At 38.7% G+C, this 22248-nt stretch overlaps 1 protein-coding gene and 1 long non-coding RNA gene across 2 annotated transcripts in view; one reads left to right on the forward strand and one right to left on the reverse strand.

The window, feature by feature from the left end:
- Nucleotides 1-1138, reverse strand: part of ZFPM2 (zinc finger protein, FOG family member 2) — a 459876-nt gene extending 458738 nt beyond the window's left edge. The window contains exon 1 of the mRNA XM_059902062.1: nt 1033-1138. Coding sequence (XP_059758045.1) covers nt 1033-1072 — 40 coding nt within the window. The 5' untranslated portion in view covers nt 1073-1138. The remainder of the gene's footprint in view (nt 1-1032) is intronic.
- An 810-nt stretch (nt 1139-1948) lies between these two features.
- On the forward strand, nt 1949-22021 carry LOC132351940 (uncharacterized). The gene is made up of 3 exons (XR_009498537.1): nt 1949-2372; nt 2485-2552; nt 21741-22021. It is a non-coding gene; the product is annotated as an uncharacterized LOC132351940 (long non-coding RNA).
- The last annotated feature ends 227 nt before the right edge of the window (nt 22022-22248 follow it).

A 22248-nucleotide genomic window follows, 5' to 3' on the forward strand; every position in this document is an offset into this window, starting at 1 on the left:
CACACCACATGGCTGGCAAAAAAAAATAATAATAATAAGGCTGTTTCTCCTTTTCGGCCAAAGCGTTGAAGACGTGTCGCAGGGCGACAAAACACCATGGGAAGGATTTTCCCCAAACGTGAAAAGTTGGCCGAGTTGAGCTCTGCGGGTGTGTGCGTTCCGGGCAGGTGCCTCTCGCCCCGCTGTGTCCTTTCAGTACCACCCAGGCCCCCGGGGGCTCGGGGGCTTCAGGTCACGCTCTCTGCGGCGCCCAGGCTGCCTTGAACTCCAGGCTTCCGCGCTGGGAAGCGACCGGCGGCCCCTCCCAGCGAGGACTCCCGGCGCCTGCAGGGCCCGAGGTAAACCGCACGCCCGCGCCGCAGACCTCCCCGGCGACGCGAACCGGACGGGCCCGGAGCCCCCGGCCAGACCCGCCCGCCGCCAGTCCCGCGCCCGCAGGGCGGAGGCGCACGGCTGCCTGCTGCAGAGGCGCGAACTTTTACACCTACTTTTTGTTTCGCTTCGGCTTTGGCGTGGCTCTGGCACCGCCCAGGATCGCGACCCAGACACTGATTTTCCACCGCCTGGGGACGTTGTGCCCCTCGCCCCGAGGTCTCGACCAGCTGTTCGGAGAACTAAGTTCTCACTCCCGGTTGCTAAAAAGTGGTCCCCAAGAGTAGCAGCCCGTCAAACGCAACAAAAATGACAACAACCGCTCTAGTAACAAATCTCCTAAATGAGTGGGGCTGCCCAGACAGGCTCCACGAGACAGCAGCGCTAACTGCGCGCGGGGGTCGCGTTAAAAAGGACCCCGGAGCACGAAGGACGAGCCGAGCAGGAGTGGGCTGCTCGTCGCAGCCGCTGTCTTGCCTGGCGCTCGGGCTGTCTGTGTGTCTGTGCCCGACTAGTTGTCCCTCCAGCTGCTCAGGCAAAGTTTGACAAATCCCGGGCAGCGGGAGCGGATTTCCCCGAGCCTCCCTCCCTTTTCCCGCCCCGCGCGCCCCCCTCCTCAGAAATAATCCCACCAACTCTCGGCCCCGCGTGCAAACTTACGTTTGATCTGCCGGGGTTTGCTCTGCTTTCGCCGGGACATTTCGGCGGCGGCCGCTGCCACTGGGGCTCCCGCGGTGCCCGCGGTCGGGGCTGCCGCTCCCTCGGCTCCCGCCGCCGCCGCCGCCGCCGCCGCCGCCGCCGCCGCCGCTGGCCAGGCTCGGGCCGCCGCCGCCGGCCGGACTCCAGGTGCTCCGGACGCGCGGGATCCGGGCGCTGGGCTCCTCCGGGAGCCGCGGATCCACGTTTGGAGATGAGCAGGCAAATGAGGAGAGAGAGGGGGGCAGAGAGAGTGTGACAGTGGGGAGGGTGGGGGGGAGAGTGGGAGAGCAATGGGGGGGGGGGGAATGGGAATTTTCAAACGAATGGACAGGGAGAGAAAAAAGGGAAAGGGGGGCACGAAAAGAAGGAAGAGAAGGAGGGAGGGAAGGGAGAGCGAGCAGAGGGGAGAGGGGAGGAGAGGGGGCGGAAGGCGCGGGAGGAGGAGCGCGCTCGCTCTCCCCTCTCCGCGGCTCGCGGGGCAGATACTCGAGCGCCGCCGCCGCCGCCGCCGCCGCCGCCGCCGCCGCCGCTCCGGGCCGCGCAGCTCTCGCTCTGCCGCGGGAGGTGGCGAGGCGCGGGAGGGAGGGGCGCGCCGGGGCTGTGAGGAGGGGGGACTATTCCATCAGCGAAAGGAGGATTGGCTGCATCCAAAGCCAGTCCGGATGCAAACTAGGGCCCTGGCCTGGTCGCGTGGGGTTCAGAGGAGCGCGGCGGGGGGTTGGAGGGACAGAGGGAGGCGTGGGGCGGGCTTGGAGGGGGGCCACCTTCTGCAGTTGTCACCGCGTCAGCTCTGGGCTTTTGCCAGAGCACCCCTCCTCCTCTTCCCGGCAACTTCTTTTCAACAGCCCCTCTGATGGACCCCAACTCTCCTCTCTCACGCCTCGCCTATCCAGTGGGGCACAAAGAAATCTCAGTCACTCCATAAACTTTGTGCTTCCAGTTATGCCGCCCCCTCCCCTAGCCTCCACCCCGCCCTTCCAGCTATTTGGCAGGAAGGTTAGGCCACTGGCAAAATCCTCTGCGAGATCCAGCTGATCACAAATGCCAGCTGTATGTCTTGGGGCCAGTTAAGTCCTCTCCTCTGCCCAGGCTCTCAGGAGACCATTTCATTGCTCTCAAGGTTCCAAGGAGACCGCTGCGGACGCGGACCATCCCCCCACTTGGCCAGCACGGATGGGATGCTGAACAGCGTCCTAAAAGTGCTCTTTCTCACCTCGAGTTTTCATTTTAGATTGTAAAAATTCCGAATTTGGAGAGAGGCAGATATTTTTCTCCCATCAGAAAGGAGGACCATTAGCTAGGTGATTACCCTTGTGGGAAAGGAACCATCTCTAATCAGAATACTAACTTTTTGAGGAAGTCTGTGGAAGTTCTAAAGTCCCACCCCCGCCCCATAATCTTTCATTCTTTTAGTTCTTCTGCCACAGGGAAGCAACCAGCGACTAATAAAAGATTTGATCTTGCCATAATTTCCCAAGCAGGTAAGACCCAATAACTACTTCATGATTCTTTAGCTTTTAAAGTTTAGTTTCATTATTATTCAATTATTGTGTGTGTAGTATGTCGGAAACTGCAAGACAAAAGAACAAATTTTGAAGTGATTTGCATAGTTATTATTTTGGCCAAGTTAAGCTGCATGAGGCTAGCTTAGTTTCTCATAGTTTCATATACACTGAGTTTTAAATATATTCTCCCAGGTGGACTTAAACGAGGCGTCTATCCAAGAGACAGTGGAACTGGCTGCTTTATGTAATCAGTATTTACTAATAAACTCCACTGCCGTTAACATGTATGCACCCGACGTTCCCCCCGCCAGGTTGTGAGGTCATCCATTCTGATCTGAAATCGAGCCCCCCTTTGTTTGGTTGACTAACACGGGTGTGAGCCCCGCCAAACTCCACACGCTAAAAGGGTCTGGAGGTCAGCAGAGAGCCTGGGCTGATTGAGCATAATGCAGGCTGTTCAGTGTGCAGGAAACACTGTAATCAGTGTCATTGATAACCCCATCAGGACATCTTCTGGAAGGTGTAAAGAGTTGCCCTGCGAAAGGTATGGCTGAGAGAATGTTAATACAGAGCTGAAGACCAATCGTGAATTTTATTACATTACCATTAGTACTATTACCGCAGAGCTTGTAAGAATACATGGTTCTTTGCAGTGGAAAATGCACTAAGTGACAAAGTCCCTCCCCTGAAGAACCAACAAATTAAAGCTGTAAGTACCATGAAAAGCAGGGTTATTTGTGTTTGTGTTGTGGAATGAATCAGCAGACAGAACTACAGATTTTTGCCTCCTTAATTTCCAATTCGTTACAATTAAAGTGGTATACTTAGAATTGAATTATTATATATTATGGTTTTTAAAGATCTTTTTATAAAACTGGCTGTCTTTTTTATACCACCCAAAAAGAATGCCCATTGGAATTAAAATATCATAACAGTTAATGTTTCTTTTGGCATTTGAAATGGTTAAATATGCAAAGCAAAAGAGAAACAAATAAATCTCAACTAAATATTCACTTTAAAAGCTGAAAGGAGCAAAAGCCAGAGAATTCAAGGCAAGATTGATAAGATAACCAGATTACAGTATTAGAAATAAATATAGCTCATCTAAATTTATAAATAGATATATTATTCTGGTCAATATGAATGAATTAAACTAAGGAATATTATTACATTTTGTGTTTTCTCATCATTTTTAATGTGAATGTTAATGATATTTAAAGTTTAATTTTCTTTTTCCCATTTAATTCACTAAGGTTATAAAATAAAAAGACAGCAAAACCTATAAGCAATTATCTCTGTCCAAATGGATATAGCAGCTCCAAACCACAGCTACATGACTATCAAACAATGATTATGAAAACCACAATTGAGAAAAGCATCAGGGAATGATATTGCAAAACCACAGCAACAAATGTGTCTGTGATATTGAAAGCCACAATTCACAACTAATACCCTGTGTATCGCAAATTACTATTTAACTATAAATGTGAAAATGTATAAGTAACAGCACAAAATAATTTCTCATTTACTTGAAAATGAATTATTCATTTTCTAGACTCACTGATTTCATCTTTACATAATGGTTCATTTTGAAAAGTTTCTTTTTTTCAAAGACAAATCATTTTAAATCACATAGGTAAGTTACTTTAAAAGCAGAAAATATGCAACTTTTAATAACATTTCCTCAAATGCTAAAAGAATTGATTTGAAACCAATCTGAAATAAAGAAACATCTACTTCAGTCTAGCTTTCTTCATAAAATTCTTCAGGAGCAGAAAGGGATGGAGTGGGAACTGTTTATGGAAAAAAACAAAGCTTCGAGTATTCTATTACACCTTCAATGAGAACATAATTATATATTCTCAAATAGTCATTTTAGCTAGAAACCATATATCTGACAGTAAAATGAGTCACCAGTACCAAAACAACTTTAATATGCAAACCAAATGTTTATTTACAAATAAATAAAAGAATATTATTTGTAAGTTTATAGAGTTTCCAGATTTAGCAAATTAAAATACAGGATGCCCAGTTAAATTTTAATTTCAAATAAGCAACAATAAATTTTTTAGGATAAGTATGTTCCATGCAATGTTTGGGACAAACTTATCCTAAGAAATAATTGTTGTTTATCTGGAATTCAAATTTAACTGGGCATCCTGTATTTTATCTGGCAAACTTCTAAGTTTAGCATTTTAGCATTTTCACAAATTTGTGGTTATTTATCATATTGTTTATGGAAAAGGTAGGGAAACCCTACAGTTCTTCCTAAAGACACAGATATTCTTAATTCTTGAACATCATATTTTTTAGGGAAGGCAAGTAGAAGGAATAAATTTCTGTACAAAAATTCTTCATTTGGCACAGTACCGAAACATGCTCTCAGTGTAAATGGATTGCATTCAGGTCTGTCTCACTCTTGAATTTGCTTTTAAAATGTGCTTTTTTTCCTCTAAGGGATCAACAAATTGATAAAGCAACCTCCCAGGCCACATCTTATTAGGCAGCAAGCTGCCTTCTTTATTATGAGAATAAACAATATTCAAAGGCTTCAGAAAGACTTAATTTTTTGCCCTTGTACCTCACCAGAAGTTGAATACAGTTTATCTGCCTTAATTTAAGATTGTGGCACTGAATTGAAGAAGAATGCAGTATGAATATAGTGTTTAGTGTTTGTGTATCTTTATAATTTCAGCAGTTTAAAAATAAAAATCAACAAATTCATCGAAATGGCATTTCCTAGGTTACAACTATGAAAAGGACTGTCTGCTTACTTGCAAAGGAGCCAAGAGCTTTGAAAACATTCAGTCAGTCTAGATCCGAGATTTAACTTGGTCTTCATGTAGATGGTCAATCCCCTTGACAGAAGTATGCATGTACAAAAAATTTACTAAAGGGCAGTCTACTGAATTAATCAATTCATCGGATTTTCAAAAATATCTGTGAAAAAAAATCTCTGATCCAATATGCATTAAGAATGACTCTTCTCTTTGTGTAGAATTTTATAATGTACTGAAAACCAAAATGTGGATGATTTAAGTTTTTATTCTTTGCAATCATCCTTTATGTCCAAATTACTATTCTGATAGAGGAAAATCATAGGATGAACTCTATTACAAAAAAAGTATTTGTTGCTAAGTCTGTATAATGCATAACACACCTCCAAGTGCAAAATAAATATTGAAGGAGTAACGCCCCAAGTTTTAGAAGACATCTGTTGATTTTGCCTGCCTAGCATCCATCCCTCTTCTTCTGGTAGTAATGCTGTGATGTCTTTTGAAGAACTACTCCTCCACGTCTTCTCTTTGGTCATGTAATGCAAGTGTGGCCTTCCCCAATCCCCTAGTCCCTGACCAATCAGAATATCCCACGTGTTCGTCTCTAGTGATTGGCTCAATGGTTCAAATTGTTTCTATGAGAGTCAGCCCTGGAACTTTATCCTAAAACCACTGAGGAAAGGGTGCTTCTATTCGACTGGTGTTGCTACACTGGAAGAATGCAAACCTAATATTGCTGTTGGCCATCCTTGGTGGAAGAATCTGTTTTAGAGGACTAATTCTGTCTTATCTTCTCTCAGGATCTGATTTTTGGGAAATCCAAACCAAGACACCCATCAACATTCCAATACTACTTTTTTTGGTTCCATCAATATTACCTATGTGTCTACATAAACATTAGAGTCTTGGTCATTTCCATTATATTGTATCTTCATCTATTTGACCAGGCTAATCTCTATACACCTTTGTAGTTTTAGTATAGATGTCATTTTTCACAGGAAGACGTCACTGACCTCCCAAGTCTTAGTGAGATATCTCTTCTCAGTTCCATAACACCTTCTTTGTCGGCATAATATCACTCATTGCATTGTATTATATCGGCAGTTTAAATACATATAAATTCAATCCTTACCAGCCCCCTCCCTGACCTACTACACCTAACTAGATAGTTTGTGAAGGCAAGAAATATGTCTGTCTTTTTCAGAACTACAGCCCCAGGGCTGGACACATAGACGGTCCTAACATAATTACTGGAAGGAAAAGTAAGGTCAGAATTATCCTGTTTTATATGGGGACTCCTACTCTTCCCAATCCTTATCCACATGGGCACAGGTGCAAGAAGTGGCAGCCATGTTTGCACAACATGACTCCATGCTCCTGATGGCGGATACATGGACCAAGGGGAGTACCTGACTCAAATATGGCCAATCAAATTCCTCCCTCAGGAATCTAGAGTTAGTATTAAGAGTTTCATCTTTACATGGGCTAGTCTCTTGAATGAATGAAAAGTAAAACCTCTGGAATTATGGCATGGTTACCACCATGTGAACAGAGTAACAGTGACAGTTTGCCAGTAGAGAGAAAACGAAATAAAACAAATGTCCTGAGATAAGCAGAGCTGGGAATATGAAATGGCATCCCATGTCCTGTTCTAGCCCCTTCATGGGCTTCTGCCCTTCACGTCACTGAGATACTATGTCTCCTTAAAATAAATTCCTCCCCACCTTTCTTTTTAAAATTATTTTTGGCCTAAATTAGCATTAGTTGATTCTTGTTACATTCAAGCCAAAAGACAAAATTAGCAATCCATGACTTCAGTTAGCTTAACTATTCAATAGCCCCCTTTATCTGCAGTTTTGCTCTCTGTGGTTTCAGTTACCAGTGGCCAACCTTGGGCCCAAAATATTAAATGGAAAATTCCAGAAAAAAATAAAATTCATAAGTTTTAAATTGCATGCCATTCTGAGTAGCATGATGAAATCTCACACCATCCCACTTCATTCCCCCCCACCCCACGTGAATCATCCCTTTGTTCAGCGAATCCTACCAGTTAGTCACTTAGTAACCATCTTAGTTATCAGATTGAACGTTGTGGTATCACCGTGCTTGTGTTCAAGTCACCCTTATTTTAGTTAATACTGGCTCTAAAGTGCAAGAATAGTGATGCTCGAATTCAGATGTACCAAAGAGAAGCCTTAAAGCGCTTCCGTTAAGTGAAAAGGTGAAAGTTCTCAATAAAGAAAAAAAAAATTGTATGCTAAGATTGCTAAGATCTAAGATCCTCTATCCCTGAATTGTGAAGAAGGAAAAAGAAATTCATGCTAGTTTTTCTGTCACACCTCAAACTGCTAATGTTATGACCACAGTGCAGGATAAGTAGTTATGCTGGAAAAGGCATTATATTTGTACACTTAGATATTTTGAGAGAGAGAGACCACATTCACATAGCTTTTATTACAGTATAATTATTCTATTTTATTATTAGTTATTGTTGTTAATCTCTTACTGTGCCTTATTTATAAATTAAATTTTATTATAGGTATGCATGTAGAGGAAAAACCATAGTATATATAGAGCTCAGTAATATCTGTGGTTTCAGGTGTTCACTGGAGGTCTTGGAATATATCCTCCACAGATAAGGGGGGACCACTGTACTTAGAAATACCAATTTAACTGAATTTTCTATTTTCCTACAGAAAAGTTATATAAAAGCACTGTATTAGTCTGGGTTCTTCAGAGAAACAGAACTAACAGAATATATATATAGAGAGAGAGAGATTATAGGAAATTGACTCACAGTAATAGAGACTGAGAAGTTCCTGGATCTTCAGTTGACCCAGGAGAGTCTGAATTTGAAGGCCTGAAAACCAGGAGAGCTGATGGTGTAAGTTCCAGTCTTTGTCCCAGTATGAAGGCTGGAGGAGACTGATGTCCAGGCTAGAAAACAATCATGCAGAAGGGAAATTCTCACTCTGCCTTTTTGTTCTAGTCGGGCCATCAATGGATTGGATGAGACCCACCCACATTAGGGAGGGCAGTCTGCTTTACTCAGTCTGCCAATTCAAATGTTAATCTCACCCGAAAATACCCTCACAGACACACCCAGAATGTTTTACCAAATCTCTGGGCAATCAGTGGCCCAGTCAAGTTGGCAAAAAAATAACCATCATAAGCACTTTTGATGATATTTTTTTCCAGAGCAACCATGAAATGGCAAAGAACATTCTTAGGAACTTTAAATGGGAAATCTACAATTTTAACATAGATAAATAAGGATGTTATCAATTACTGACTTGGGGCATTCACTTCAATCAGGGGTAAATGTGGGGAAAAAGGTAGCATTTTCAAATTCAGAGTTCCTCAAGGGCATGAAGACTGATTGACATGCACATCTATAAGCCTCCTGATTACAGGTATTCTGTCCCCAGATGTCTGATTTTATTTTCAACTTTACTTTGCCACATTTGAATAACCATCTAACAGATTACCTTGCACATAAATTTTATGAATGTTGTTATAATTTGCATGAATAATGTTTATACTTCTGTGGTAGACTTTATTTTCCAACCTATAACTTTTGCCATAAATTCCTAAATGCAAAAGAAGAAATTAAACAGCTTCTTGAGAACACTTGCTATATGTATAGACTTAATCAAATCAGTTATCTTTGCTTTTATCTACTTGTCAAAGTGTATTAAAATAATGCATTAGGAGTGGATTTAGGGTGAACTGAAGATGTAGGATTATGAATAACCATGCTAGGGCATACTGATAATGAAATCATCTAAAAGAAGCTGAAAAGGATAATTATATCACTTTAAAAATGTATCTTATAATAAAAATTAAATTATATGACTAATATACTCCTTTAAAAACTATTTTTATTTTGATTAAACAAATAGATGTACATAGATTTAAAGGTCAAATAGATTTTCAAGGCTTATAACAAAAATTAGCACTCCCTTATCCTACTCAACAGCCCAATGACAATTCCTGCTCCCAAAGGTATAATCACTGTCAAATCTTTTTTAGCTAATTCTCCTGATGTTCAACTCATATTTCTAAATAACATGCTTTACTACTTTAAAAATTTTATTGGTTTAGATATTATTGACCATATCACTATCTACTATAAAAATACGAACATATAATACCTTATACATCCCTAATACACACATTATTCAAAATTTTTGTTAAACCAAAAGTTTATATTTTGTTAACAGTTAATCTGTATAGGATATGATGATTACATTTTCTTTTGATCTCTTTGTTTTTCCTGAAGTTAATAATTACTTTCTTTGTCATTTTCTCTGTTTTCCATGACCTATCACCATTTTATCCCCAAATTATTTGCCGGTGCAATACAGTCAAGTACATTATTACATCAGTACATTCAAAGACAGATAAATTAGCAGGTCATTTTCTTCCCCCCATGCAGGTGTCCTTCTTGGAAGCTTTCGCCCTTCTGCTCAGTTCTAGACTAATTTCTCTCTGTGACTAAAACTTCCTTTCCATCATCTCCTGAGAATTCCCTTAATTTTGTCCTGTATTATATTCTAGATTTCCTGAATACTGTGTCTTCCTCTTCCATGGTTTACTATGCCCTTTTTTTTCTCTTTCCCTCCCTCCCTTCCTCCCTCCCTTCCTTCCTTCCTTCTTTCCTTCCTTTCATCCTTCCTTCTTGTTCTTTTCATTGTTGTTTTTGAGTAAAATTTCATGTAGCTTCCTGAGACAATTTATGTACAATGTAATTTTTTTTACTTTTGGCAAAACTAAAATTTTCTTTATTCTACCCTCATACATGACATATAGCTTGAGAGGGTATAGAATTCTAGGGTGCAAATTATTTTCCATGAATTTTTATTTTTCCAGTTTTATTGAAATATAATTTACATATCATATTATATAATTTTAGAAATATAACATGATGATTTGATACACTTATATATTGTTAAATGATTACCACAATATAGTTAACACCTCCATCACCTTACATAATTACCATGTGTGTGTGTGTGTGTATGTAGTGAGAACATTTAAGATTTACTTTTAGCAACTTTCAAGTATACTATACAGTATTGTTACCTATAGTCACCATGCTGTACATTAAATCCTCAGGACTTATGTATTGTATAATTGGAAATTTGTACCCATGAATCAGCATCTCCTCATTTCCTCCACTCCCCAACCCATGGCAAACACCATTCTACTCTATGAGTTCAGCTTTTTAAAATTCCACATATAAGTGATATCATACAGTATTTGCATTTTTTCTGTATGACTTATTTCACTTAACATAATGTCAAGTTTCATATATGTTGTCTCAACTAGAAGGATTTCCTTCTTTCTCGTGTTGAATAATATTCATACATGAATATTCTTCATTCATTCATCTATAGACAGACACATATTGTTTTTATATCCTGGCTATTGGGAATAGTGTGGAAATGAACATGGGAATGTGGATATTTCTTTAAGATTTGATTTCATTTCCTTTGGATAAATACACAGAAGTGGGATTGCTGGGTTACATGGTAGTTCTATTTTTAATTTTTTGAGGAACCACCCTACAGTTTCCATAGTAGATGTACCAACTTACATTTCCAGCAATAGTGTACAAGGATCCCCTTTTTTCCACATCTTTACCAACACTTTTTATTTAATCTCATGTCTTTTTTTATACAGCCATTCTAACAGGTGTGAAGTGATATTTCACTGTGGTTTTGATTTGCATTTTCCTGATGATTAGGGACGTTAAGATCTTTTCAAGTACTGGTTGGCCATTTGTATGTCTTGTTTGAAAAAATATCTTTTCAGGTCCTCTGCCCATTTTTTATTGGATTGTTTGGTTTTTTGCTATTGAGTTGTGTTCCTTATATATTTTAATTATTAACCTCTTATCAGATAGATGTTATGGAAATAGTTTCTCCCATTCCATAGGTTACCTTTTCATTTTATTGATTGTTTCTTTTGCTGTGCAGAAGCTTTTTAGTTTGACGTAGTCCAGTTTATTTACTTTTGCTTTTGTTACTTGTGCATTTGGTGTCATAGCCAAACAATCATTGCCAAGACCGATGTCAAGGAGCTTTTCCCATTTTCTCCTAGTAGTTTCACTGTTTCAGATCTTATGTTTAAGTCTATAATTGATTTCAAATTAATTTTTGTAAGTGGTATAGGAAAGGGGTTCAATTTCATTCTTTTGCATGTGATTGTACACTTCCCAGTACCATTTATGGAAGAGATTATCCTTTCTCCATTGAGTATTCTTGGCTTCCTTGTCAAATATTAGTTAAAGCTAAATGTGAGAATTAATTTCTGGGCTCTAGATTCTGTTCTATTGGTCTATGTGTCTATTTTTATGCCAGTACCATGTTGTTTTGATTACATTGTTGCTTTGTAATATAGTTTGAAATCAGGAATTGTGATGCTTCTAGCTTTGTTCTTCTTTCTCAGAAATGCTTTGGCACTGTGTGATCTTTTGTGGTTCCATATGAATTTTAGAATTATTTTTTTCTTTTTCAGTGAAAAAATGCCATTGGAATTTTGAGGGATTGCACTGAATCTATAGATGGCTTTGAATAGTATGGATATTTTTAAAATATTAATTCCTTCAATTCATAATCAGGGATAGCTTTCCATTTATCTTCAATTTCTTTCATCAATGTCTTATACACTTCAGTGTGCAGATATTTCACTTCCTTGGTAAAATTTATTCCTAAGTATTTTTTTTGGATACTATTGTAAATGGCCATGTTTTATGTTCTTTTTCAGATAGTTCATTGTTAGTGTTTAGAAACACAACCTATTTTTGTATATTAATTTTACATACTGAAATTTTACTGAATTTATTTATTAGGTCTAACAGTTTTTTGGTGGAGCCTTTGGTATTTTTCTAAAAATAATATCATATCACCTGCAAACAGGCAATTTTACTTCTCTTCCTTGGATGTCTTTTATTTTGTTTATTTCCCTAATTATTCTGGCTAGGACTTTTAATACCATGCTGAGGTGGAGTGGTGACAGTGGGCACCTTTGTCTTTTTCCTGACCTCAGAGGAAAAGCTTTCAACCTCTCACCATTGAGTATGATGTTATCTGTGGGCTTGTCATATATAGCTTTTATTATGTTGAGGTATGTTCCTTCTATATTCACATTGTTCAGTCTTTATCATGAAAGGATACTGAATTTTGTCAAATGATTTTTCTGCATCTATTGAGATGTTCATATAATTTTTGTCTTGCATTCTATTCATGCTGTGAATCACACTTATTGCCTTGTATATGTTGAACCATCCTTGAATCCTAGGAATAAATTGCACTTGATCACAGTGTATGATTCTTTTAGTATGTTGTTGAATTTGGTTTGCTAATACATTGTTGGCAATTTTTACACCTATATTCATTTGGAATATTGGCCTGTAGCTTTCTTTTCTTATAGTGTCCTTATATGGCTTTGTGTCAGAGCTGGCCTTGTAAAATGAGTTTGGAAATTTAGCCTCCTCTTCAGTTTTTTGGAAGAGTTCAGGAAGGATTGGCAATACTTCTTCATTTATTTTTTAAAATTAATTAACTAATTAATTAATTAATTTTTGGCTGTGTTGGGTCTTCGTTGCTGCACTCAGGCTTTCTCTAGTTGCAGCAAGTAGGGGCTACTCTTTGTTGTGGTGCACGGGCTTCTCATTGCGGTGGCTTCTCTTGTTGCAGTGCACGGGCTCTAGGCATGTGGGCTTCAGTAGTTGTGGCATGTGGGCTCTGTAGTTGTGACTCATGAGCTCTACAGTGCAGGCTCAGTAGTTGTGGTGCACAGGCTCAGTTGCTCCACAGCATGTGGGATCTTCCCAGACCAGGGCTCGAACCCGTGTCCCCTGCATTGGCAGGTGTATTCTTAACCACTGTGCCACCAGGGAAGTCCCAGCAATAGTTCTTTAAATGTTCGACAGAATTCACCAGAGAAAACTTTTCATCCTGTGCTTTTCTTTGTTTGGAGGCTTTTGATTACTTCAGCTCCTTGCTAGAAATTGGTCTGTTCCTATTTTCAGTTTCTTTATGATTCATTCTTGGTAGGTTGTATGTGTCTAGGGATTTATCCATTTTCTTTTTAGATTATCCAGTTTATTGGCATATAATTGTTCACAGTAGTCTCTTATGAACTTTTGCATTTCTGTGATATCTTTCGTAATGTGTCCTCTTTCATTTCTGATTTTGAGTCTTCTCTCATTTTTTCTTAGTCATTATTTCCTTTCTTCTGCTAATTTTGGGCTTAGTTTATGCTTCCTTGTCTAATTCCTTAAGTTGTAAAGTTAAGTTTTTTATTTGAGATCTTTCTTTTGTGTAATGTAGGAGCTTACCATTATGAACACTCCTCTTAGTACTGCTTTTGCTGCATCCCATAAGTTTTGGCATGTTGATTTTCCACTTTTGTTTGTTTCAAAATATTTTTTTAATTTTCCTTTAGATTTCTTTCTTTACCCATGAGTTGTTTAGAAGAGTGTTCATTTCCACATAGTTGTGAATTTTCCAGTTCTTCTATTGTTATTGATTTCTAGTTTCATTACATTGTGGTCAGAAGAGATACTTGGTATAATTTCAATCTTCTTAAATTTGCTGAGACTTGTTTTGTGACTTAACATATGATCTATTCTGGAGAGTTTGTGTGCACTTAAGAAGAATGTTTGTTCTGCTAATGTTGGATACAATATTCTGTATAAGTCTGTTAGGTCCATTTCACCTAAAATGTAATTCAAGTGCAACATTTCCTTATTGATTGTCTGTCTGGATGATCTATCCATTGTTGAGTGTGGGATATTGATGTCCCTCCATATTCTACTATTATTTTTTGTTGTCTATTTCTCCCTTCAGATCTGTATTTGCTTTGTATGTTTAGATCCACTTATGTTGGGTGCATATATATTTATGATTGTTATAGCCTCTTGATCTGTTGACCCCTTTATCATATATAATGAGCTTCTTTGTCTCTTATTACAGTTTTTGACTTAAAGTCTATTTTTTCTTATATAAGTATAGCTACTCTTGCTCTCTTCAGGTTCCACTTGCATGGAATATCTTTCCCCATCCCTTTACTTTGAGCCTATGTGTGTCCTTAAAGCTGAAGTGAGTCTCTTATAGGGAACATATAGTATTGTTTTAAATCCATTCAACTACTCTATGCCTTTTGATTAGAGAATTTAATCCACTTACATTTAGAGTAATTATTGATAAGTAAAGAGTTAATAATGCCATCTTTTGTTTTCTGGCTTTTATATAGTTTCCGACTTCCTTTCTTCCTTTCCTTCTGTCTGTCTTTCTGAATTGATGATTATCCATAGTGGTATGCTTTTATCTCCTTCTCATTATCTTTTGTCTGTCTACTGTAGGTGTTTGTTTTGTGGTTACCATGAAGTTTACATAAAACATCTTATAGATATAACAGTGTTTTAGTTAATAGCAACTTAAGTTTGATTGCATACAATAATTCTGCCTTTTTACTCCCCCTTTTTAATTTTTTGATATCAAAATTTACCTCTTTTTATGTTATTTGTTAACAGCTTACAGTAGCTATAGTTATTTTTAATATTCCTTCCCCTTAATCTTTATACTAAGTTGTTAACACACCATATTACAGAATTCATTTTTTAATCTGCCCATATACTTAACTTTACCAGTGTTGTATATTTTCATATGTTTTCATGTTAATAAGTAGAGTTGTTTTATTTTAGCTTGGAGAACTCCTTTCATCAATTATTGTAAGGCAAGTCTAGCGATGATGAACTTCCTTAGCTTCTGTTTGTCTATGAATGTCTTTATCTCTCCTTCATTTCTGAAGGACACCTTTGCCAGATAAAGTATTCTTGGTTGGAAGTGTTTTTTCTCTCCGTACTTTGAATATATGATCCCACTGTCTCCTGGACTGTAACGTTTCTGCTGAGAAATCCTCTGATATCCTTATGAGGTTTCCTTTGTAAGATAAGTTTCTTTTCTCTTCCTGCATTTAAGATTCTCTCTTTGATTTTTTACTGCTTTAATATAATGTGTCTTGGAGAAGATATTTTGAGTTGATTTTGTCTGGGGACCTATGACCTTCAAAAACATGCATGGCCAAATCTCTCCCCAGATTTTAGAAATTTTTCAGCTGTTATTTTTCAAAATAAGTTTTCTGCCCCCTTCTCCCTCTCCTCTCCTTCTGGAACTCCAATAATTTGCAAATTGGTACATTTGATGGTATACCATAGATCACATAAACTTTCTTTGCTCTTTTTTATTATTTTTTCTTTGTTCTCTGAATGGATAATTTCAAAGTGCTGTCTTCTGTTTCTTATATTCTTTCTTTTGCCTGATCCATTTTGTTGTTGATACTCTATATTGTATTTTTCATTAAATTCATTGCATTCTTTTTCCTCAGTAGTTTTATATTATGATTCTTTTTAATGATTTCTATCTCTTTGTTAAACTTCTCATTTTGTTCATGAATTGTTTTCCTGATTTTATTGAGTTCTGTTTCTCTATTTTCTTGTAGCTCACTGAGCTTCCTTAAAACAGTTATTTCGAATTCTTTATTGGGTAACTGGCAGATCTCCATGCCTTTGGGGTCCATTACTGGAAGATTATTATAATACATTTGTGGTGTCATGTTTCCTTGATTTTTCACACTCCTTGAAGTCTTGCATTGTTTACGTCACATTTTAAGTAGTAGTCACCTTCTCCAGTCTTTACTGACTAACTTTGGAAAAGAACTACCTTCTTTTGGGCCTACTAGGGATTCTGAGGTTTTCTTTAGATATGCTTTCTCCACACTTCTTGCTCCCTCTTGTGGCAGAATTATTAAGCTTGTATACTTTCTTTCCATCCTGCTGCACAGCCGGCCAATTACTGACAGCTTCCTTTTTGTTTACCCAAAGGCAATGTTAAATGTTCAAGTTTGCAGTCACTTTCTCACCCACAAATTCTGTTCAGCTTTCTGCACATGCTCACTAGTTGTCTGCCAAATCTTGCTCTTGCTACCTTCAGGAGCTTTACAGGGAGCTGGTCACAGGGTGGAGGTGTGTGGGTGTGGTGTACAGTGTGCTATGGGTACCCATGTGCCAGTTAGGGGGATTCATGGGTAAGGCACCCCAACAGCTATGGTGTGGGCCTCCTGATGGAGTCCATGATGCAGTTTAGTGGGATCCATGTTCCTCTGATGCATTTTGAGCCCTGGCTGCTGTTCTCCCAGCCGCCTACCATTTCCCAGTCCTACAGCTTATGACTCAGTACTACAGATGGAGTGAGAGAGAAATGGGCCTCTGGTAGCATCCCACACAGCTGGGGAAGCTGGGCACTCACTCACGTTCTCATTTTCCTTCATGGGAGAAATCACAGACTTAGAAGGGCTTTCTTGGCACTGAACTGTGCCACCTAGGGGGAGGGGTGATGCAGGTAAACTCAAGCTGTTCCTCTCACCCTCTTCAATTTGTCCAGTCTCAGATATTTTGTTCCAACAGTGTGCTGGAACTTCTCTATCGGACTCCTGGACTTCCACAAAGTCTCTCTCATCCATGGGTGATTGTCTAAGCCAGTGTTCTCCAGGGCTTCTGTTCCATGGGCCAGTCCTAGAGCCAGTTCATGGGCCACTTCAGGATCCACAACCAGAACCAAGATCGGTTTGCTTACTACTTAATGCACAGGTGGACAAAACTCCTCCTGGGCACTTTGGCATGTGCTGCTGGATCCCACAGCTCCCACAGAAGCACTTTTTTCTGTGACGGATACCAAATTGTTGTTGATGGAGGGATTCCACAAGGGATATCTTATTCAGCCATCTTGATAATGTTACTCACCTCCCTCGATTTCTGAACACAGTACTTCATTGACTTCCATTTCCAGTGTTGTTCTGAGAAGTCTGACACCATTCTGATTCCTTATCCACTGAATGTAGCCTGCTTCCTTCCCCCAGTCACACCTTGGACGCTTTCAGGATCTTCTATTTACCCTCAGTCTTCTGAAATTTAATAATGTGAATATATGTTGCCTCATCTTATTGAGCCATTTTAGTCTAGAAACTTGTGGTTTGCCATCAGTTCTGATAAATTTCCTTGTATTATCTCTTTCTCTGGAATTAGTTATCTTGGGCCTCCTTGAATTGATACTACTGTTTTCCTTTCTTCTTTCTCTGGCCACTTTTCTTACTTTATGGAAAATTTCTTTAGCTTTGTCTTCCGAGTCTTCACTGCAATTTTTATTTATATGATCATATTTTAATTTTTTAAGCTTCTTTTGTTTTCTAAAGAGTTCTTTTTCAGTATCCTGTTCTTGTTTCTTCTCTTACCTCTCTGCTGCCAGTAATTATAGGTTTTCTTTTTTGAAGATTTCTTTAGTTCCCTGAAAATTTTCCATTTCCTCAGTGCTTTATTTTCTTTCATATTAGAATTTTTCCATACATTTTTGGTTATCCTTGGTTTTCTGTTTCTAATATTATTGACACACTAAAAACCTTATTGGAAGTTTGTGTCTATGGATAGAGTGGAGTTTGGGTAGTGCGTGTCAAGTGGTAGGCTTTGTGTGATAGGGCAGGGACCTTGATGATGAAGGTTCCTGTCTATATCTCTAAGTGTTTTCCTCTTAAGTTCAACACAGAACACCCCCAGAGAAAAATTCTTCAATCCTTAGTCAGGGAAGAGCTTTAATATCTCATTGTTCAGTGTGTAGACTTTCATTTTATCTCTACCTTGAATACAGTGTTCTCACCTTCCGTTAGTATCACTGAATACAAAATCTCTCTGGGTTTACCCTCTAATGAGTAAGTCTCAGCTTTCAGCCAGGTATGGTGAAGTTGACACCTGGCAGTGTGGTGTGGAAGGAAATTTAGAGGTATCATTGATTCTTACACAGACTTTGCACCAATCCTTGTATTTCCAATTGCACCTGCATCCCACTTTCAGGGATACCTGTTATTTGTATCCCATACTTTTTCTCTTCTTTTCACTCTCAGTTTTCTGAGGTATATCCTTAAATAACCTCCTCATAATGTATACATATGAAATAAAACTCCGGAATCTTTACTTTATGTATGTGAAAATGTATTTGTTTTGCTCTGATCCTCAGTTGATAGTTTAGCTGGGAATACAATTCTAGGTTTAAAAATCATTTTTTTCCCGATAAATTTGAGAGAGCATCACTCTATTGTCTTCTAGCATTCCATATTATTGATTGGAAATCTGATACTAGTCAGAAAATTTCGTATGTTATCTATTCCTTATTTGTTGATGCTTTTATTATTTTCCCATTAACTTGCTGTTCTGGAATTTTACACTTATATACTATTGAACATTGTGAATTTCAACCCAGCAGTAATCTTTCCTCCAGCATCCTGGTTTCATTGAGATAACTGCTCCTCCTCCATGCAGCCCTTGTGATTCAATTACACTTGCTTCCTTTCTACTTTAGGAATGATCTTTAATTAATTCTAATCTTATAATGTGATCTCATCCCCCTTGTTAGTGATTGTTTTAGGAATGGGCAAGGGACACAATTCTGGAAAAAGGGAGAGTTGCTGGAGGCTTTTGGGAGAGCCCTTTATTGCTCTTAAGAGAGAATTATTGGGAGCCTCTTTCTCTCTCTCCTTTTGGAAATAGACAAGGAAGAATATTGCATCACTTGCTTCTGTCATTCATTTTTGACAATGAGGAACGCTATGTCTAAAACAAAGCTAACCCACAGAGGAGGACAGCATTCAAATAAAGCTGAAGCCTGATCATACTAGGCCTGGACATCTGCTTTGCTTTTAGATTCCCTGTTATAAAAGCCAATAAGATTTCTTATAGTTTAAGACAGTTTATATTGTTTTCTTGTTACTCAAAGCTGAAGGTGTCTTAACTGATACTAAGTTGTAGAAAAGTCTTTCGTCTTTCATTCTTGAGTCACGTGAACTGAGGCGTCGGAAATATGGATGGGGAATAGGATTGTCCCCCTGTGGAGTAGTTTAACAGTCAGACTTTCAGTTTAGCCAATAGCATTACTTCCACTCTCTTTGTTCCTGACCATTCTAAACCTTGTGCCTCTTTAGGTGTCATATACATAGTATTGTCATGGGGTTTAGAGACAGAGTACAGAGCTACGCACTTCATAGCTAGGTAATATTTGCATGTTATTAAATGGCTTTGTGCTTTAGTTTGCTTATATTTAAAATGGAAATATAAGGGTATCTACTGCAGAGGATAGTTGTACTAAATGAGTTATTTTATGTAAAGTGTTTGGCATGTAGAAAGTGCTGTTTAATTGTTAGCTACTACCAAATTACTCCAAATCTTTTCTCCTCTTCATTTTTAGCAACAGTACCCTAATCTTGTTCAAGATGTTCAGTTAGAAGTACTAATTTTCTGAAATTACCTTCAGCTAGATTTGGCTGTGTAATGCAGTTCAGATCAATAAAATGCAAGCAGAAAACTACTGGAGGAGGCTTTGAAAGAACCTAAAATGTTTTTGCTCAACAGCCAGAATGTATCTCTTCTTCTTGCCCCACCCCTTAGTTCATAACTGGAATGGGACACGATGCTTGGATATACAAAAGCCGTCTTGCAATCCTAAGAACAAAATCTACACACTTTGGAATGTAGATAAAAAGGAGAAAGAGCCAATGCAGATGACTTCCCTTAGCAGTATATCAACCCTGAAGTATCCTGGAATTCTTACTGTAAGAGGAAGAAAACACCTGTTTTGTTAAGCACTGTACTGGAGTTTCTGTTACATACGGCCAAAGGCAGTCCTAACTGCTACCCACAAGACCTTCCAGGCAGGGAGGTATGCTCTTCTTGCCTTTTGAAATCTTGATTTTAGGGAAGTTATTTTCTTATTCTGCTTTATACTTCAACAGATTTCCATCCTCTTTTCACATTTTAGATATTGCTTAGTTATCTACAAATAATTTCAATAACTTCTTCCCATCCTCCTTACCTTTAAGGTACTCCTTTTCTATCCTCGTATTTTCTCCTCTAGAGGAAAGGGAAATAACAACAGTAATACCTAACCTGAGGACTGTGAACTTTAATGCTTTTAGGAGCCATGGGCAATGTAAAAAATGAAGTATCCAGATATAAGATACAGGGATTGGTGAGAACTGTGGACACATGGAAAATGTATGACCTTGTTAATGATGCTTAAATACAATTAAAATAAATAAATATTGTATCACTCAAAGAATATATACCTGTAGGCCCAATGTAATGATAGACTGCAATTCCATAAACTCTGAATCTGATTTAAAGACATATATAAATGTTAAAGAACTCTCATACTTACTGACCTGCAATGCACATTTTCACTCAAACACCAACATCAGTAACAACAAGACAACACACAATTAAGACCTTTTAAAATTAAAGGTGTATTTAGCTAAAAAACTTCCACTTGTTTTTTTCTAAACAGTTTTTTCCCCTTTTTGAATTTTGGCTGCTACAGAAGATAATTCACTAACTCTAATATTACACTCAATAGGCAAAACAAACAAACAAAATCCTCTCTGTGGGGGTTGCTATGGCTTTGGAAGAAAACCAACCAGGAAAAATGTAAGATAGCAAAATGTGCATTTCTCACCCCCATTTGTTCTCAGTTTCTTTCTTCTCCTCGGCTTAATATACATGTTGAGGAGCTGCATTATAGTAATGGCTTTCAGCCCTGTAAAACACTTTAAAACCATAATAACAAAGCGGTTGTTACTAATGCTACCCAGTTTATGCACATAAACCACCGGTGTGTACCCTGACTTCCTGTAAGACTGTACCTGAATGGAACCAACAAGAGACCAGGCCTGTGCTGCTCCCATTTCCTATAGAGATGAGTAGACTGCAATGGCAGTAAGGGCTAGCTGTGGTTATTCTGTTGATTGGTCACTCTTCTGGTCCTACGTACGTACATCTACACAGATAAAAGTTTTGCCAGCAAGTAACTGAGGTTTAGATTGGAAAACTGTACTTCATAAGCTCACACAGTAACTGGAGAAGTTGGAATTCTGTTCTTGCACTGCTTAGTTAGAAAGCTGATGGAGTATTCCTTATATCATCCAAGTTCCCTTAATAGTGTGGACAGTTAAGAAATCTGGATTCTTAAAAAAACAGACAGCAGACCGGACTGATAATCAGAAAACCAAGATTCTAGTTTAGACTCTTCAACTTGGAGAATTTTATTAATCACTTAGCCTCAGTGTTCACATTGGTAATCATTAAAATTTTTTCAGGTTTCAAATTCTAGGCATCTATAATTTAATGTTTGTTTTAAGAACTATATCTTAGACTGAGAATTTCTAAATTGTAGGAACCTTGTCTAAATATTTGATTTATGTAGTGCTTACACACCTAAAGAGACCTTCAAAATGTTCTTGATAATGTTGACAATTTGTCAAATTTTAAATGTATTTTCAGGACTTCCCTGGTGGCACAGTGGTTAAGAATCAGCCTGCCAATGCAGGGGACACAGGCTCGATCGCTGGTCTGGGAAGATCCCACATACCACAGAGCAACTAAACCCGTGCGCCACAACTACTGAGCCCACGAGCCACCACTACTGAAGCCTGCATGCCTAGAGCCTGTGCTCTGCAACAAGAGAAGCCACTGCAATGCGAAGCCCGCGCACCACAATGAAGAGCAGCCCCCGCTCGCTGCAACTAGAGAAAGCCCGTCCCCAGCAACAAAAACCCAACACAGCCCAAAACCAAATAAAGAAATTTATAAAATAAATAAATAAATGTATTTTCCTTATTACCCTTTCATCTCTACTTTAATATGTTGAGGAACCCCGTACAGGAAGTACTCAAACAATCATATCTTCGGAACTAGTTTCATTGAGAAGTCCCCATCCAGTTGTCTGAATAAAGAGAATATGAATTTTATCATGTTTTTGGCAGTTGTGGGAAATAGAGTCCTAGTTTAA

This window comes from Balaenoptera ricei, chromosome 17 (genome assembly GCF_028023285.1).
Source record: "Balaenoptera ricei isolate mBalRic1 chromosome 17, mBalRic1.hap2, whole genome shotgun sequence".
Classification (NCBI taxonomy): Eukaryota; Metazoa; Chordata; class Mammalia; order Artiodactyla; family Balaenopteridae; genus Balaenoptera; species Balaenoptera ricei.